Source organism: Elgaria multicarinata, chromosome 4 (assembly GCF_023053635.1).
Source record: "Elgaria multicarinata webbii isolate HBS135686 ecotype San Diego chromosome 4, rElgMul1.1.pri, whole genome shotgun sequence".
NCBI lineage: Eukaryota > Metazoa > Chordata > Lepidosauria > Squamata > Anguidae > Elgaria > Elgaria multicarinata.
Window position 1 is genome coordinate 14134952 of NC_086174.1, and position 18708 is coordinate 14153659.

At 40.7% G+C, this 18708-nt stretch overlaps 1 protein-coding gene across 3 annotated transcripts in view; it reads left to right on the forward strand.

The window, feature by feature from the left end:
• Window positions 1-18708, forward strand: part of PPP4R3B (protein phosphatase 4 regulatory subunit 3B) — a 44255-nt gene continuing 25547 nt past the window's right edge. For 2 of the 3 annotated variants that reach the window (XM_063123799.1, XM_063123800.1), the window contains exons 1-6: window positions 1-391; window positions 2452-2507; window positions 8015-8113; window positions 9206-9829; window positions 16302-16379; window positions 18220-18336. In XM_063123799.1, the coding sequence (XP_062979869.1) occupies window positions 250-391; window positions 2452-2507; window positions 8015-8113; window positions 9206-9829; window positions 16302-16379; window positions 18220-18336 (1116 nt within the window). In that variant the 5' untranslated portion in view covers window positions 1-249. Of the gene's footprint in view, window positions 392-2451; window positions 2508-3193; window positions 3365-8014; window positions 8114-9205; window positions 9830-16301; window positions 16380-18219; window positions 18337-18708 lie in introns of those variants that run through there. The other variant, XM_063123801.1, reaches the window with a different exon arrangement.

The window sequence follows — 18708 nt, forward strand, 5'->3', positions numbered from 1 at the left end:
CCGGCTCTGAGAGGAAGAGAAAGGCAGGGACGGGACAGGAGTCGGATTACAAGATGGCGGCCGCGCCGCGGTGGTAGTTGCTGCTGCTGTTGCTGTTTGTCGGTACCGCTGAGGTGGAGGAAAGGCGGCGGCGGTGGCGGCGGTGGCGGCGGGTGGCCCGGGCGCCATGAAAAGCGGCGAGTTAAAGGCCTCCTGAGCGACGCCCCTTGGCCGTTCCCCTCGCCCTTCCGATCCGGCCGGGCCCCCACCATGTCGGACACCCGGCGGCGGGTGAAGGTCTACACGCTCAACGAGGAGCGGCAATGGGACGACAGGGGCACCGGGCACGTCTCGTCCACCTACGTGGAGCGGCTCAAGGGGATGTCGCTGCTCGTGCGGGCCGAGTCGGACGGTGAGGAGGGCGAGGGGGGAGGAAGAATGGGGCGCGGCGGCGGCGGCTGGGCTGTCTGGGACAATAGAGAGGCGGAAAGGGAAAGGACCTCAAGCCCGTGGGGTCTCCCCCAACCTCCTCCATCCACGGTAGACACCCGGGCCCCCAACGCCAGTCCCACCCCGCGCTGATGGCTTTTGGGGTGGGGGTGCGGGGTGGGCAGGCTTCCAAAACGGTGGCTCCGAACGCCTCTTTCCTCTCACGCGCGCACATAACACCTATGCTCGTTCTCTATCGCTACCCAGAATAAGGTCTCAGGGCAAAGTTATTCGTGCTTCTTCCTTTCTTTTCCCCTCGCAAGCCCACCCCGGCCCCCAAGACTCGCGTGCGCTGCTGCTTCAACCCATTCCCCCAACCCCCCACAAGGCACTATGTCGGGGGTCACCCCGTTCCCCCAGTTCTGTTTTTCATAGTTGCCCCGTGCCAAAGTGCTGCAACTGATTCCCCCTAAAACTACAAAAGTTACTACTAACCCGCTTGCCAACGTGTAAATCAGTGTTAGTTGTTTTGTGGCTTAAGAAGACTTAAAGGCGAAGGGAGAGAACACCAACTTTTGGAAAGCTTCTGTATTTGGTCACCTGCAGGTGATTCTTACTCACCATAGATGACCAGGTCAGTGACTATTTACATGCTTGCCTTAATACTACAGAACTATACTCTTTCCCCCCACCCCCTTCCACTGGGAGATCCTTGTCAGATACCACTAGCTTTTTCACTTCCATCTTGTTCAGACATGAATTTCCCTTGAGAATTCCACCTTGATCCCTGCACTTCTAGAAAGCTTTACTCTGAAGCTTATTCCAAGGGGAGAAACCGTTCAAAGGCACTCCAGACTTGATGCATTCTGCTTTCAATTCAGTAGTTTTCTTCAGAGACGTTCATTTTCCCGCATCTTACCGTTTTCCTGAACAAAACTAAACACTTTCTCTTATTTTCAGAGGTGTAGTGTTATTTGTTGTTTTACTGCAACAGACTATGAGTCTTGTAGCACCTTAAAAACTAGCATATTTATTATAATTTGTCTTTAAGATGCCACAAGACTCCTCATTAATTTTTCTCGTGAGGAGCTGGTGTATAGTATGGAGAAGAGACTACTCTCACTCTTGCTTCAGGCTACCAGATCCCCTATTCTGATTTATGTTAATGGAACATAGAATATTGGCTCTTAAAGTTTTGTGTACTAATTCGACTTTAAGTTATCTTCTTGTTCTGAACTCAACACCTTTATTGCAAAAAGTGATTTGAGAACCAAATAATCAAAACGCTGCCTTAAAATGTACCCTAGCAACTGAACATTTGTATTCTCTTGGGAGTAAAAAGAGAGAAGAAGAAATTACTTGTATGCATCGTGTTTTATGTTGTGATGTAAAAGGCTCTTTAAAAAAAAGCAGGTTTTCCTGTTGCAATTTTTTAAACTAAGGTTTAAACCCTTACTGTGACAGCATCATTTTTTTTAAGGATCACGAAAGCTGTTTTTAGAAGAAGAAAGTATATTGGCAACGTTACTAACGAACAGGTGTTAATGTTCTAAATAAACCTTGTCAGGGCTGGAAAAGATTACTCGAGAGCGGTTGCCATGATACACGACTACTTGGACACGCACATAATACAGAGTTTTAGGGTTATGGAGTTTAGTGTTCTGAATATACCACAACATAAATGTATGCTAGCTACCAAAAGAAGATAAGAATACAATGCTCTTGCATGGATAAATTCAATCAATCAACTTTTATTAGTCAACCAACCATAATAGCATGGGGAATTAAACATATATGGCACACTGAGATTTGCTTTTTTTTAGATGGTCCCAAAATGTCAGATTTGGGAAGGGGCTTGCAGAAATATATTTAAAAGTGGGTGAACTTTTTAATTTTGTTACGATCATTGCTTGTATGAACATTTTAGAATAAAAGTTGGTGTTTTAAAATAGATCTGACTACAGACATGTTTAGATTTTATAACGGTGGTTGAGAGATATATTTTTTTTAGGTTCCTAACTATAATCCTTGTTATCCTTTCAGGTTCACTGTTGTTGGAATCGAAGATAAATCCAAACACTGCATATCAAAAACAGCAGGCATGTACTAGTTTTGTTTTTGCTGAATGTTTCTATTGTGTTGCTGTTGTAACCAAAAAAATCGCCATTTTTCACAGAAGTGGCAAAATGAATTAACCAGTCTGAACATTTCTTTCGGGGCATATTAAGAATTGTGAATGGATCTGCTATTAGATTTTGATATAAAATGAGGTGTATGTGTATGAGGTGTTTGGAGAAAAAAGATAATGAAAATTCAGTCTTGATTCTCCTAGTATTGTTTGATTGGGAGAAAGACTCTCTGCTGGATATGGTATGATATCAGCTTTGATTTTAGGAGGAGTTAACTAGCCTGTGATATATAAATCTCGCATGCTACTAGACCAGGGGTGGAAACTTGCAGCCCTCCAGATGTTTTGGTCTACAACTCCCATCAGTCCTAGCCAACATAGCTAATGGTGAGGAATCATGGGAGTTGTAGACCAAAACAAGGGGAGGTCCATAAGTTGCCCACCCCTGCACTTGATCAAGTTAGCCAATCTGATATGGCCTGAGTGTTCCTACTTCTCAACAGCAGAACTTCTGAAATAAAGGGATGACATAATTTGTCATTAGCTTTCTTCCAGTTCTGAAAAGATTAGTGTGTGTTTTGCTTTATATCAAAAACTTAACATTGATGTTCTGTGTTAAATATTTTTTAATGTGTCTATTGTTTACTTAATGCAGGCCTGCACCGCTTGTTACCCTCCAAGCTGGATGCAGCTCTCCAGCCATGTATTGCAGCCCACCTGGAGCTTGATAAAACTTCAGATTTTGCTGCCTGACCGGGACTGCAAAAACAAGGGCTGACAAGCGCCTAGCAGGCTACAGTGCATAGCTGATGATCTGCATCCGATGTGGTGGGTCACAACTTGTGCAGGCCTGACTTAATATTTCTACTTTATCCTTTCTGTTTATTATGCTCTTTTCATCACAGTCATTTTTTTTTGTATTCTTAGATCCTTTACCAGAATTTCAGAGCAGTTTAGAAAATGTAGTTATGATGGTCTTGGTCTTTTACCTTCCAAAGCCAGCCTTTCATTCGCTTTCATTCACATGACTAGTGGATACAAAACAGGATAGGAAATCCAGAGTTTGCTTGGTTGTGACTGCAGTCTTCCATTACTTTCTTATGACAGAAAAGAAGGGGACTAGGTCACAGGTTTCTCTTAGTTTGCTCTACAGTGTTAGAATGCTTGATGGAACCCATTGTCAGCCCTACAAATAAGTTTTCTCCCTTATGGCAAATTGAGTATAGTGTTCAGGCCGGGGAAATATCCAGGGTCGTCTTCTCTTTTGAGTTTGTATAATTCTTTGCAGACTCTTACTGATTATGCTCTCTTGCTTCACGGAAGCTACAGCTGCAGGGCACTGTCTTTCCAAGCTTCATAAACCATGATCAGATCTTGGCTTATTATTCCTGCTAGTTAAGTAAGATTAAAGTAGTGTTCCCTGCTTCAAACAGGGTACTCTGGCTTAATACAAACTAAGAATCAAGCACCAAAGCCAGTGACTGGGTTTGGACAATCAGCGGGGAAAAGAAGCACGGCAGCTTTTTTCCTTGTGCCACTTGCATGTGCACCATTTCTCTAATTACCCTTGCCGTGCCGTGGGTTACCATGTTGCCTGAACCCAACAAGGTGCTCAACTTGTTGTAGGGGTCACCCAGTCAGTGTGTGAGTGGAGGGACTAAAGGGAAAGTGCTCAGTCCCAGTGGTCTTGCACGTCTTCATAGACCATGGTTTATGAAGCCAGGAAAGATCATCCAAACCCATCCACAGAGTCCTTTCCTAGCGTTGAAATAGTTATCTTGTCTTTGGTGGATGGAGGCAACTTCGAAATGGCAGGTAAGTAAGTCTTACTTTGTGAGTAATATTCTCAAGAGCGAACAGTTTAGGGATAGAAAGTATGTTGTGCTGTTTAAGTGGGGTATCAAAAATGGTCCCCTTTCATGTTGATGCCTCTCTGTGGAGACATAGTCTATCATCTAAGCACTGTTAGCACCACTAGATCAGTCTCTCAATGGGTAAGTTTAAGAGAAGATGTCTTTCAAACTGGCTAGTCTCTTAATTACTCTTAAAATTAAGAGACTTAATTGGTCTCTGAATTTTAGAAAATTAAGTGTACTCTCCTTTGGTCTTCAGGAAGCTGAAAGAACGAGATTTTGCATATATATATGGGGAGTTCCAAAATAAAATATGTAGCTAAGGATTTAAAAGCCATATCTGTCAATGAGATTAATTTTATGTTACAGAAAACAATTTCTGAAGACATAGGTTCCGGTTCTATAGTTAGATCCAATTGTGGAACTGAATCATGGGTTCCAGTTCTGTAGTTGGATCCATAGGAAGGCTTCTATGCCTTAGGGGAATTCCAGTGGCTTCATTAGAACTCTGCTGGCACAGAGAACTGTCTTGCATGGAACAGAACGGAGGATCAGGGCTGAAATAAGTAAATCTTGTCTATAAATAGGTTTAGCAAGGCTTGAGCACAAACTCAAAAATACCAGGTTGCATTCACTTGTTATCTTTCTCAGTGTTAGGTGTATATATTTGAACTCTGGTATTGACATCTTAACAGTGACCAAGAATAATTAGCTCTGGACAGAACATTTATGGATTATTATTTACTGTACTAAGAAGCCACTACCCTTTTTCAGTAGCATATATGAGGCTGGTTTACATGATGCAATTACAGTGATGCTGCTATACTGTTTTACTCTGTACAGCACCATGTACATTGATGGTGCTATATAAATAAATAAATAATAATAATAATAATAATAATATCCTAATTGTCTCTGCATGTGTTTAAATACTAGAAGCATTCCTAATAAAATGGGGGGAAGCAGCAGCCCTATTCTTTTGCTATATGTGTCTACCTGAAGGCCAGTTCCCAACATGCCATCATATTCTAGTGTGACCGAAGATGGGCCCCAGCAGATAGAAGGAGGCCTGATTCTCAGGGAAAGAGCAAATGTAGCCCTCACACCGGTGATATCCCCAGGAATTGGGGGGGGGGAAGTATCTTAGGAACATTGGCAATATTTTGTTTATGCAGTATTTTAGAAAAGGGTCTTAACCTCTTAAATCCAAGTAATCAGAAATGGGATTTTTAGATGCATCACCTAATATAATCAATGGTTACACAGTTCTTTATACAAAATAGCTGTGCAAAAGTTTTGTCAGTTCAAACGTTAACAGCAATTATTTAAATGTTGGCCTTTTAAAATGTGTGTAAAATGTATTTTCTGAAGTAATAAAAGCAATTGCATTGTTAACTGAATGTAAATGTTTGTTTTGCTTTTATTTTTATGAAAACTAGGGAAAGTACAAGTACTCTTCAAGTACATGCAAAGGTTTTTGCTTTGCTGCCAGTGTTTGCGGTGCGTTGATCTTCTTAAGCAGCCTTTTTTTCTGTCAAGAGCTGAACTCCCTTGCTGGGTGTTCTGTCAGGGGCTACATGTTGGCAGTGGGCAGGACCAGGGCCAAACGGGGGTGGGGCCCCCTCTCTTTCTCTCTCTCTCTCTCTCCCACTCCCACTCCATCTCTCTTCGTCTCTGACACCCCCTCCCTTCATTTCTCTCTTCCTCTTCCTTCCTGCCCAGTGGGCTGCCAGAGAAGGCACAGATTGCCCTTGCAAGATGTTTGAACTGATTGCATGCAGAGGATTTTTAAAATTAGGCTGAGGACTGCAGGTTGCCCACCCCAATTAAGGAGATATCCCATCCTCCTGTTTCTGTTTTCAGTAATGTGGAAAGCGTCTGCTACTGGGCAATATAGAAATGTAACAAATAAATTAAATAAGATTGTTTATTGATACAATGTTTGCTACCCAAGCTTTTGTTAATGCCATAAAAGTTATAGAAGATAAATATTTTTCCATGTTTTAAAATGCATTTTTATAGGACCGTTCTTAAATTCCTTTGTGTGTTATTCCAGAATTATTTTTCTTGAGCATTGTGGCAATTACTAATGTGGATTAGTGTCACTGTGCTATTCTCTTGGAAATGTGCTACGTTCTTGGAAGTGTGCTATAGCTCTTTTGACCTGTCCCTGTTCTGATTGCAAGAAAATACTTGAACTTGTGACTCTCTCCATAAAAATTAAAATGGTGTACTGTTACCCCATCCATTAAGGTGCTTCTACCATAACTGTATAATTGCTGTTCCATTGAGAGGGCAGTTAATGTTCTTTCTCTTTAGTATTGCTTTCTCATACTAAAGACATCAGGTTGGATCCAGTTGTCACATGGGTGGAAATCAATGTGGCATAGTGGCTAAAGTGTTGGATGGGAGTCGGGATATCCAGGTTCTAATCCCCACTCGACCATGGAAACCCATTGGGTGACTTTGGGCCAGTCAGAGACTCCCAGCCCAACCTACCTCACAGGGTTGTTGTTGTGAGGATAAAATGGAGAGGAGGGAGGACTATGTACGCCGCCTTGGTTCCGTGAATGAAAAAAGGCGAGATATAAATGCAATAATAAATAAATAAAATCAGTCTGCTCACAACTAGAATTTTCCTTTCTTCCTTCCCCCTTGCAGCACCCACAAACACCCCTGAATTCTGCTCTGGAGGTTTCCCCAGCCTTCAGGCGCAGATTTGGGGAGCTGCAGAGGGGAAGGGGGGATTCGTTCCACCAGCGGTTTCCCTTTCACTGGCGGAACACCACGATTGCATGCTACCCATCAGTTGTATGTGTTGAAAAAGATATGTGTCGGAAATTAGTTAAGCAGTATATCATGCAAGCCTTTCAATTCCTGTTGGATCCTAATGAACGTGGTAAACAACTCTGTATGTTGGATAACTTGTTTCTATGAAATAGAGCAGGACCAAAGGAGGTGAAGTGGCTTTCTATTTACTGTTTGTTTAAATATATCTTCCTGAACCATCTTGGAATTTGTTCATTACGGTTGTTGTGTGTGACATCTTATGCTGAAGGCTATACACTATAATAGAACTCTTCACAAATACGGTAATGCAAAATTGCTTCTGTATCATGACAGACATTCATACTGTCATAATAAGTAGTTCTTTTTGTTGGGGACTTTGCAGTTCCCTATCTTTTTTGCAGTTCTCTTTCTATAAAATAGGAATATTAATCACTTACCTCATGTGGTTATGAAAGTGAAGATAAAATCATTTTTCATGATAGATGTGTAGTGTAAACTTCTATACATGCCTTGGATATAATCCTAAATACACAGCTAGTCTCTTCATAAAATGTTTTCTCAAGATTATATATATTGTGTCTGTTTAATGTCCTTCTCAAGATATAGTAAATTGGAAAGTTAATATTGTTAATTAAAAGTTTGGCTGGATAGTCATGGAACAAAAGGCATGAGGAGAGCTGTTCCTCTAAAAAGTTAATTATGCTTTTTTTAGTCTCCTTTTTGGTCAAGCTCAACACAACACCATTTGCTTTGGATATATATTCCTAAATGTATTTCACTGTTCTTCTTGTATGTTGGAATCAAATAATAAGTATAGTCTTTCATTCTGAAATAGGATACTTTGATTGTTTGGTCAGAGGCAGAGAATTATGATTTAGCCCTGAGTTTTCAAGAAAAAGCTGGCTGTGATGAGATCTGGGAAAAAATTTGTCAGGTAAGGTTAACATTTTAAAGCTCTTACCACATTTTAAAATGGATCAGACTCTTTTGGAATAACATATTGCTGGCCAAAGTTGCATCTTGATTTTTGTATGTAGCAGAATTGTCTTGGGGGTGGCTGGGGAGGGAATGGAGTCTTTTTCCCCCTGGGTGTTCATATCTCTGAGCACCACATACATATAGAGCCAAACTCAAGCTAAGTTCCATGACACTTCTATCTGTGAAATAATATGCAGTTGAAAACCCGCTGTTATGTTCATACATACTATATGCATGAACGACTCTTCTAGCCATAAAATGCTTTGTGCACCTTAGAAATATGTGTAAAGCATCCTTGGAAATTTGAGGCAGTATTCAACAGGGTGCTTATGCACCCACCAATTTCCTTCCGCAGGTGGTGAGTCCTGCCAATTCCAGTGCAAAGCGGGACCCACCACTTACGCAAGGGAAATTTAAAGCTTCCTAGAGGAAACAAGAAAAAAATGCTCATTTCTGAAAGGAAGTAGCATGGCGGAGATGCACTGAATCTCCGTTGCGCAAGTAGTGTGGGCCGCTTGCGCAAGAATCAGCAGAGATATAGACACCCCCTTGTATACTGGCTGTAATGTGCCTTATTTAGAAATAAAATGTATAATCAGTTTCACCTAATTCCTAAGTCTCAGCTTTAAACTAGTTATATGGGTTGCTTTGCCTCATAATGGAGTCCTCCTGTGTCTGGAATTACAGCCACCACAACATCCATGTGACTCTCCTGTGTGATCGCGACTGGTTGGGATGTGAATTGTATCATTGGCCCTTTGCCAGTGAGTCATTTCGGAGCAGTTCATCGCATGCATAGCTCTGATGAGCCATAGGAAAGTCCTCCCTTCTCGTTACACAGTATCAACATTTGCCATGAGAGCACAACCTGAGTTTGGTGCAGCCCGCCAGTCCCGTTTTATTTCTGGTCAATTAGCAGAAATCCGAAGCCTATGAACATGACATGATTTATGTAAATCGTGATGAAATGATTGACTTTGGTATTTCTTTCTCTTCTTTGCCACCCACTGTCACATGAGTCAGCAACTGTTCATGTTTCCATTTTTAGGTTCAAGGTAAAGACCCATCTGTGGAAGTCACGCAGGACCTCATTGACGAATCTGAAGAAGAGCGTTTTGAGGAAATGCCTGAAACAAGTCATTTGATTGATCTCCCTACTTGTGAACTCAACAAACTCGAAGAGATCGCAGACCTAGTTACCTCAGTTCTCTCATCACCCATCCGTAGAGAAAAATTAGCCTTGGCTTTGGAAAATGAAGGCTATATTAAAAAATTATTGCAGCTTTTCCAGCTCTGTGAGAACCTAGAAAATACTGAAGGCTTACATCATTTGTATGAAATTATTCGAGGAATTTTGTTCCTCAATAAAGCAACTCTTTTTGAGGTGATGTTTTCAGACGAGTGCATTATGGATGTTGTGGGATGCCTTGAGTATGACCCTGCATTAGCTCAGCCAAAACGGCACAGGGAATTCTTGACCAAAACAGCAAAATTTAAAGAGGTCATACCCATAACAGACTCTGAACTTAGGCAAAAGATTCATCAGACTTACAGGGTACAGTACATTCAGGACATCATCTTGCCAACGCCATCTGTTTTTGAAGAGAATTTTCTTTCTACCCTCACTTCTTTCATTTTCTTTAACAAAGTTGAGATTGTCAGTATGCTGCAGGTAAGTTGAACCTACAAGTTTGAAAGGATTGTATTTTGAAGCTTCCAAGCATGATTGAGATATTAACAACAGTATGCCTTTAATTCAGCTCTGTTGGTTGTGTATACTTTTAAACTTTCTTGTTTAGTAGCTCTGCTCCTCTCTCTCCCTACTCCAGCAGTGTGGGTTAGTTTTATCCTTTACTGTACTCTCTCAGCTGTATATTTCACAGGCTTTCCATAAGGCTATCACATTTTTTCTTAAACTAGATATGTTGCATCCAGCTTGTTCTTTGTGATATGAGAGGTGGGTGACTTTTGGCAGCGGCCTTACTCATGACAGATGGTTAGCAGTTGTGCCTGCCTTACAGTTATGTGCTATATTAAAACCAAAAGGTAGTATAAGTGATAGCTATACTGTCATGAACCTTCCTGCACCTGTAAACAGTTAATATGTGAATTGTAACACATTCATTGAACATAATATACAGGCTGTATGAGAAGGGCACAGATCTTTAATTTTGTAACAGCTTTAGCTTTCTATAACGTTTTGCAACAATCATAAGGTTCCGAAGCTAAATCAGAAACAATAAATGCACAGTAACTGCTGTTAGCAAACTTGTTTTTAATACATATTGTATCCATGGAAACTCTCAATAAAGATGTTTAAAAAATAAAGAGGAAACAAAATGTAAACCTCCTGAGCATAACCCTGCTCATCACAAGAGATTCCTATACAGTTTGACATTGGGTTAAGATGAAGTTCTGAACTGAAATAAAGTAAAAGGGCTGAATGTACAAAGACCTAGGAAGCTACATTATACCAGGTCAGTCAGTTTGTCCATCTAGCCCTATATTATCAGCTCTGACAGACAGTGACTGTCCAAGGTTTCACTCAGTGATCTTTTGCATCACATATCTTATCCTTTTTAATTGAAGATGTTAGGGATTGAGTCTGGGACGTGTGTAAAGAATTTGCTCTATCACTAAGCTATGGTCCATCCCCTTATAAAAATCCTATCGATTTTCAATTAGTAGTTGGCAGGAATTTACTTAGAACACACTATTACAAGCCTCCTAGAAATAGGAAATCTCTTTGCTAGCTAGATAATAGAGGTAAAAGGTGCATGGGGTATCTTACCAAAAGCTTCTGTTTATCTCTCTAATTGCTTGGACAATACAAATGTAAGCTCGATTTTAAGTACTCCAGTTCTTCAGGTTGTAGTCCTGACTGAGTGTATTGAAGAAAGCACATCTTTCACAGAAACACCAGCACTAAGAGAGAGAGAGAGAGAGATCCCTATCTTGTGACATGTTCTTGGATTGCAGATTTTATAGGTCAAACTATAGGAGCCTAATGAACTTGGCTAGATTTCTAGCATTTGGAAGCTGTACACCTTACCATTTCGATGGTTCTCCCGAGAACCCTAAGTGGCAGCATAGAGTAGTTTACACTGTATGGAAGATTGTGGAGTATTTCAGTAATGCTTAAGGGAAATTATTGTGATGCAGTTTTTAAAAGGCGGTGTTGTGGTTGTGCCAGTGGCAAAGGGTGGTTTTTTGTTGTTCTTTTGCTGCCAAAGAATCTGTAATATGTCATCTAGTGGAACTATCTTGGCCTAAGGTAGTTGTGTAGAATTTGCTCTTAATTTCCTTATACAATTGCTTGTGTTCAGCTCAACTTGAAGTTCACTGAGTCCGATGGAAAAACAGCACTTTACTCTCTTGGAATGATTCCTTGGATCAGTATTTGTTGTGTCGTGTAGAAGAAGGGTTATAGACATGAAATGTCAGCAACCCCAGTCTAGAGAGCAACAGAAGGTATTGAATCATAGGCATACAATCTAAAATAAATTACACAGAAGGAAAAAAGAGATTGGGGGGTGGGGGGAGAGGAGAAAGGCCAAAGCAGGCTCTGATTCTGAAAGTTAAATATTATTCGAGTAATTAGCTGAAAAACAGTTCAGGGAGAGGTGAAGCCTGATGGAGCTGGCCTTCCAGCAGAACTGATGGAATGGCCCTAAATCATCACCCTCTGCCAAGGAAGAAGGTCCCAGCAGGTTACAGTAGCTGTTTACTGAGCATATCCATGACCGGCTGTGACCTGTGGCATCCTGTGGTGTAAGATGTGTAACCTGCTGATAACATTCCTCTTCATCTGGCCCTTTTCTTTTCCCCAGATGCCTCTGCATTGGCTTTTGGGTGTCATGCCATAGCAGGAGGCTGAATGAACGAGCTGATTTAAAATCCTGCAAAGATTGAAGTAGGAATAAAGGAAGCTGCCTTGTGCCAAACCAACTATTGGTCCATTTAGTTCAGTATTGTCTGCCCTGACTGGCAAGCGCTCTCCGGGATCTTTCCCAGCCTTGCCTGGAGATGCCAGGAATTGAACCTGGGAGCTTTTCATGCAAAGCATATGTTCTAATCACCAAGTTATGGCTCTCCCCCTAAAGGGATAGTGACAATTGTCGGTCCTTGAGACATGAAGGATTAGAATCACTGACAAAGTTTGGCCTCCCTTTGTCCCTTCGATGTTTCTATGCTTTGAACATAACATGGCAATAAGTGGCCAGAAGTGCTTCTCACCAACTCCATTGGTCTGCAGGCTGCTGATCCTCCTTCATGCCACTGTTGTTTTGCAGTTGGGCTACTGTAGCATGATATCACTCCTTGTTCAGCAATTAAACTGTAGCTACTATAGATAGTGGCTTCTGTCTCAAAAGAATGGGCAACCTGTAGCATAATGTAGCTGAATTGGCACTGGTTTCCATTTGTCTTCTAAACATGATAAAATATGCTTTTTTAAAAATGTGTAATCTAAAATATTTAGGCCCTGCATGTTTTTAAGACTACCTGATATCACTATAGAGAAATATCCTGTTATGACCACAAAGATTGTCCAGGCTTCTTCTTGACTTGTACATTACTTGTGACCCATGCTGCAAGGATGTATAGTTTAACCTTTTGGTGGCTGCTTTATAACTGTTGAAAGTTGCCCAAGTATAATCATTCTCCAGAAGCATTGCAACACCCTTCTGTTAGAGCTGGCCTTTTAATGGTGGAGGCTAGACTGAACATGAATGGGATTTTAGCTAGATTTCATACTTTATAAAATCTTGATGTTGAAAGCTTGATTTTAAATATACTGTAATACTAATTCTTTGGCACTGAGTGGAATGAACATCTAAATGCATGATAAATGAATCCTAAATGATACCAGGCTAGGCCTAAAGCCTCTTCCTGCTGGTGGTCTCTCCCCCCCCCTTCCCCACGCCCCCTTCCACACCCTCTTGTTTTCCAAGAGCATAACACATGGAGGACATATTTTCAATGCTTGCCAGCAACTGTGTTTTGGAAACAGCTTCCTCCTTTATTTTGGTCCTTGTTGCTGCTGCTGTGGCAACACAAAATTGGTGTGCTTTCTGAGATTTCTTGCTTCCTGCAGGGCTCTAAGAGAAACATTATGAATGAGGTAGATGCTGGGTGAATCTCTTCTAATTGGCAGTATTGTGAATAGCAGCAGGTGGAAAGGAACTATATATGCATGAGTATATTTCTTTTGATTGATGGCTGAAGTCCAAAGAGCAACTTCAGAAGTGAGACCAAGGCGTTATGCATGCCCATGGTATTATTTTTAACTTCCATGTTTCAGTGGTTCTTCACTCTCTCTCTAACCCCTCCCCACCATGCCCGTAACATGTAAACTGGCCTGGAAGCTTACTTCAGTTTCAAAAGCGGTTTCCCTTGTGCCGTGGTGAATTGCTGGTTGAGAAACAGATGCCCAAAACAGATTGCTGGGGTTGTGCATCTTCTTTGCCTCTTCATCTTGGCCTAGGTGTCTTCTTGCAATTTTGGAGTTTCCCCTCAAAACCTCAAAAGCTTTTCGCATTCCAGAAAACACAGAAGTGCAGAGTAGGCTCAGGCAATGTTCTGGAGGTACTGTCTTAGGTTCCCTGCAATGGTATACCTTGCTTGCTGTATTCAATATTGCAAGAATTATTATTTATTAATATATCTTGCAGTATTGCAATTTTAAGTATTTCAGGATTGTTATAGAACATTACAAATGGAAACACTGTTGCAACATACAGAGAGGTCACTAGTCAATATTTGGGACTGTCCAGTATAGTTAATTTTCTGCAATAAGAAATCCCTGTACCAAACAAAGAAATAACTATATTCCTTTTAATTATTTTTGGCATACTTCCTGGCCTTACCTTACATTGTAGTAAGTTGAAATTCAGTATTGAATGCCTGAGGAAAGGAATCCAAATAATAGTCTTTTAAGTAGGACTTTCCTCTTCCATCATTGCCCTCTGTTTTAAAGCCATTATAAACTACACATTACTACGACAAGGATCATCTATGATTCTTTAAAGTGAACATAGTTCCCATGATGTCATTCATTCTTATATTTACCGCCTTGCCTAGTTGCCAGAGCTACACAGGCAAGCATGTGGAATTCCCTCCAGGCAAGTGAGTGGGCTGGCAAGGAGGCACAGAGTGACTGTTGCTCCCTTACCAGCTTACTTAGCTTCCATGCAGCCAGCAGGAAAAAGCAGCAGGCTAGCAAAGGAGAAGCACAGCACTCATTCTTTTTCACCAGTTCGCTGCACTTCGAACCTGTTCTTTACGGGCCCATGCAGGCAAGTAAAACATTCTATGGGCTAGTAACTTTTTAGGGCTTAATTACAAGGCTGATACAGTTTTATATTCAAATGGAGTGCTTAACCAGTAACTAAAGCGGTAATGGCTTTTGCTTCCACTTGATGCGATGGAGAAGGTACATCTTGGCTTCCTATAATGCAATACTAGGAACACGCACAGTTAACCACACGGTTAACCATTCCACAGGCAACCTGCTTAACCACGTGTTCAAAAAGAAACAAAGAGAACATCATGTACCTTGAAAATTACTTCGTTGCAAATATCAGCATAAATTTAATATTACTTTCTAAAACGTGCGGGAGACACAGTGTGTAGTCCTTGAGCTGTATGGCTGCCATCTGGAAGCTCCAGGCTACACCGTTATTTAGATGACTATTTGTGACACAATCATTAACTGTTGGGGGGTGGGGGTAACTTAGAAAGACAGCCCACCAGCTTCTGACTCTGTGCATCATGTCAGTTTTCATAACGACGCATTTCTAAGTGTTGGAGAGAACACTAAAAATAGCACACAAACTCTGCTGTTGGGGCAGACATGATGAGGTTGTGGGCCATTTTTGAAATAGGATGGTGGGAAGCAGGAAATGGCTTTGTGATCCATTTGTGTTTATCCAACCCCAGTTCTGAAGTGTTGTTGCATCTGTGTTTTGACTTAATGTGCTGCATTGATCAGTTTCCAGCGGGATGGAAACTTGTAAACAGAAGCACAATTGCTTTATTACTTCGTATTTTCAGAGTTGGGAAAGCTTGGTATATTATGAGGGAATTGGAGGGGTTAATCCCTACTATTTTTAATGACATGTTTACAACTCTTAACTTCATTTAAGGGCTAGGGATGGAGAGTGGCTGAGACTGCCTTGCACTGTGCCTGCTGCTTCCTTCAATCAGTTCACTAAATCTTTTGTATAATCCTTCCATAGTCAAGCTCTTAACAAATGTGTCAGTTAACACGAGAGAGCTATCGAAAAGTTTTAAGATGATACAACTTACTGTTTTTTATACTTTTGAGATCCGATATGCCAATTGAGAATGTGTCTAGCGTTAGTAGGTTGGCTTTTGAACCGGCAACTGCCTTTTTAACTTGCATGTGTTAAGACACATCTAAACCTATACCTAAATTTCTTCCTTGAACAAAATTTTGCCTGAATTATTCTGTTGCATTCACAGGTGTCAGAGTATTCTTGTCCAGTATTGAGTACCAATTTCCGAAAAGAATGAGACTTAACACTGTCAAGTATTTGACTTCTAATTCCCTTTAAAGTGAAGGTGAAACAGCAAGTAAAAAGCTTTTGTAAATCCATAGCATTTGTCGTATCAGAAAGTTTAGGAAATTTAGCCAGGATAGTACATGTAGATGTATCATGTTAGTAGTACACAACATGGCCTGGTTTGCATGAAATGACAAGTATGGGTTGTCATTGAGTTGTGGGTTGTTATTATTAGGGTCGAACCCTGCAATATGGTTTAACTATGGATTGTTAACCATGAACAACCCAGGAAGAGAATCCATAATTTGTTGTTGGCTTGTGAATTCTGGATTGCTCATGGTTAACAACTCACAGTTAAACCGTAGTGCAGGGCTTGCACATAATGGCAACCCATGATTCAACAACAATTCACAATTCAATGACAACCCATGCTCAGTCCATATTCAAACTGTACTCTGGGTTGTTGTTACATGTGAGCCACGACACTGTCAGGTTTGTCATGATAGATGAACCAGGTCATTGAATCAATTGCAGCAGGACAGAACCTGTTTTTATATTACAGCTGTAAAAGTAAAGATATTGGTGTCATGATTATGTAACAATTACTATATCCTACAGGAAGACGAAAAGTTTTTGTCTGAAGTTTTTGCACAACTAACTGACGAAGCTACTGACGATGACAAAAGGCGTGAACTGGTAAGTCCAGTTTGAGTTATTTTGACTTAGGAAAGCTGTGTTTGCTTCAACCTTTCATGTGCACTACCACCTTAATTTCTATTTGTTTTCAACATGTTTTTGCTAGTGTGGCAATTTTAAGGGGTCTATAAAGCAGGGCAGGTTATCCTGGTTAATTAAATATTTGTGTATGTATAGAGTCTATACTGCACCTATTCAAGTCTGTCCTACAAATTAATGTACAGCAAGAGAGTACAGTAAACCAAAACAAAAGCACTCAAATGTCCCCTTCACACCGTTATTTAAAGGTGCTCCTAAGTTTTTAAAGTGTACACTCAAATGTTAATGTGTCAAACCTGTCACTTGGATGTTTTTTACATTATTGCGTTCCTGCTGTTAGACAGCTGAAGTGCATTTTCTTTTTCCAAACTCCATATTAGTGTAAATCCATATAATACTTTTATTAGACCAACTGAAAGTTCACAAAAAATGTGCAAGCTTTTGAGATCACCAAATCCCTTCATCCGGCAAGATGTTTTTAAAAAGGCAGGAGGGGGTGAGGAATGTGATGGTGAATTCACAGTATTTGCATGTTTAGAGTCCCAAGATGAAGTGGGGAAGGAGGGGTCTGCAGGAATTCAAATTAGGCTCTGCTGGTCATGTGATGGTTACAGGTTGGACCTGGTGCTAATCCTAGTGTTACTAGGAACCAGAAAGGGGAAGGTGTTGTAGATATAAAATCGAGCTGTTACTCAGACATGTCTCTAATCTGAGTGAAGCACAGCCTTTCACCTGTAGATCACTGAGAGAAACTAGGCAGTCTTTATATTAACAAAGCTGGAAGTAATTTTAGATGTTGTATTAAGGTTAAAAAAAAAAGTCAGTTTTGAATGCTGTAGCTTAATCTAGTAACTGAAGAGAATGAACTCTCAGGGAACCCTAGTTACAGTTTCAGGTGGTGTAAAATAGTCTTCTTCCGGTGTAGTGTCCCACTGTAGAATGGCTAATTTCAATACTCTCCAGGTCACACACACAAATCAAAGGTAGCCATGTTGACCTAAAGAAAAAAATCCAAAATCCATATTAGAGTTATACCTTTATTAAGCCAATCAAAAGATCATAAAACATGTACAAGCTTTCAAGATCTCTAGATCTCTTCAGCAGGGAAGACATTAAAAATGTTTCAGACACCTCTGTTCCCCTGCTCTCCCTCTCCCCATCTCTCTCTTTATACTCACTCTCAGTCTTTCATTGCACAAGTTGACAGTTCTGTAGCTTAATGTATTAAGATTAATATGTTTCAGAATGTTGGAAGAAATAGATTCCACCACATTATTAAACTCCATGGCATATTGCGACATCAAGAACACAAAAGTTCTTAATACTATAGGGCTACATCTAAAGTTACACAGGCAGACTTCCACTCATGCAATGAGGATTTTCCTCCCACCTCCTACAGTCCCCCATGTTCTCCCCAGATCTTCTTTGGAGGGTCTCCCAACTCTCCAGAGCAGATTTTGGGGGCTGCGAAGGGGAAGGGCGATCAGTTCCCCACAGGAGTCCATCCAACAGGGAGGCAAACCGCATTGGATACAACCCATAGGACAAGTGATTATTCAGTAGCTCCAGATGCTAGTTGAGTCCTAAATATATTCAAGAGAAATTGGGGGAAAGGGAGTTAATGGAGAAGAGATCATATGCCTTCCTTCCACGATACTAGTTTGCTGCTTCTATTGCCTTTATTGCCTGGGGGAAAAATTGTTCTTTGTGTTGAGTAAAATTCAGAATCTTTTGATATCAGTAGCTGCATTAGGGTTAACTTCAGTGTACTAGCATTTAATATTTCTGTCATCTTTTGCAGGTTAACTTCTTCAAGGAGTTCTGTGCTTTTTCTCAGACATTACAACCTCAGAACAGAGACACGTTTTTCAAAACATTGGCAAAGTTAGGAATTCTTCCTGCTCTTGAAATAGTAATGGTAAGTTAAATGCCAGGCAAGACTTGAGGTTTCTCAGTAGTTTGTTTTAATATGTTCAGTCATTGAGGGATTTCAAATAGATTTACAGATACTAACACCATTCTTCGTAGCATGCAGAGCATTTGAAAAAGATAGAATTTATAGTTAACCTGGATATTTCCTGGCTCATTTAAATACACAGCTGGGATCTGGACTATAACCATCATTCTGTAATCACTTAACTTTTGTCTAAGTTGTAAGTAGTTTGTGTGTGTAATACTAGGAGGGGAATGTTTAATGGTAACGTTGAAGTGTCTGACATGTAGCAAAACATTTTCTATTCTTTGTCCTTTAAGTTACATTATGTTCACTAACTGTCATAAATTCTGTCAG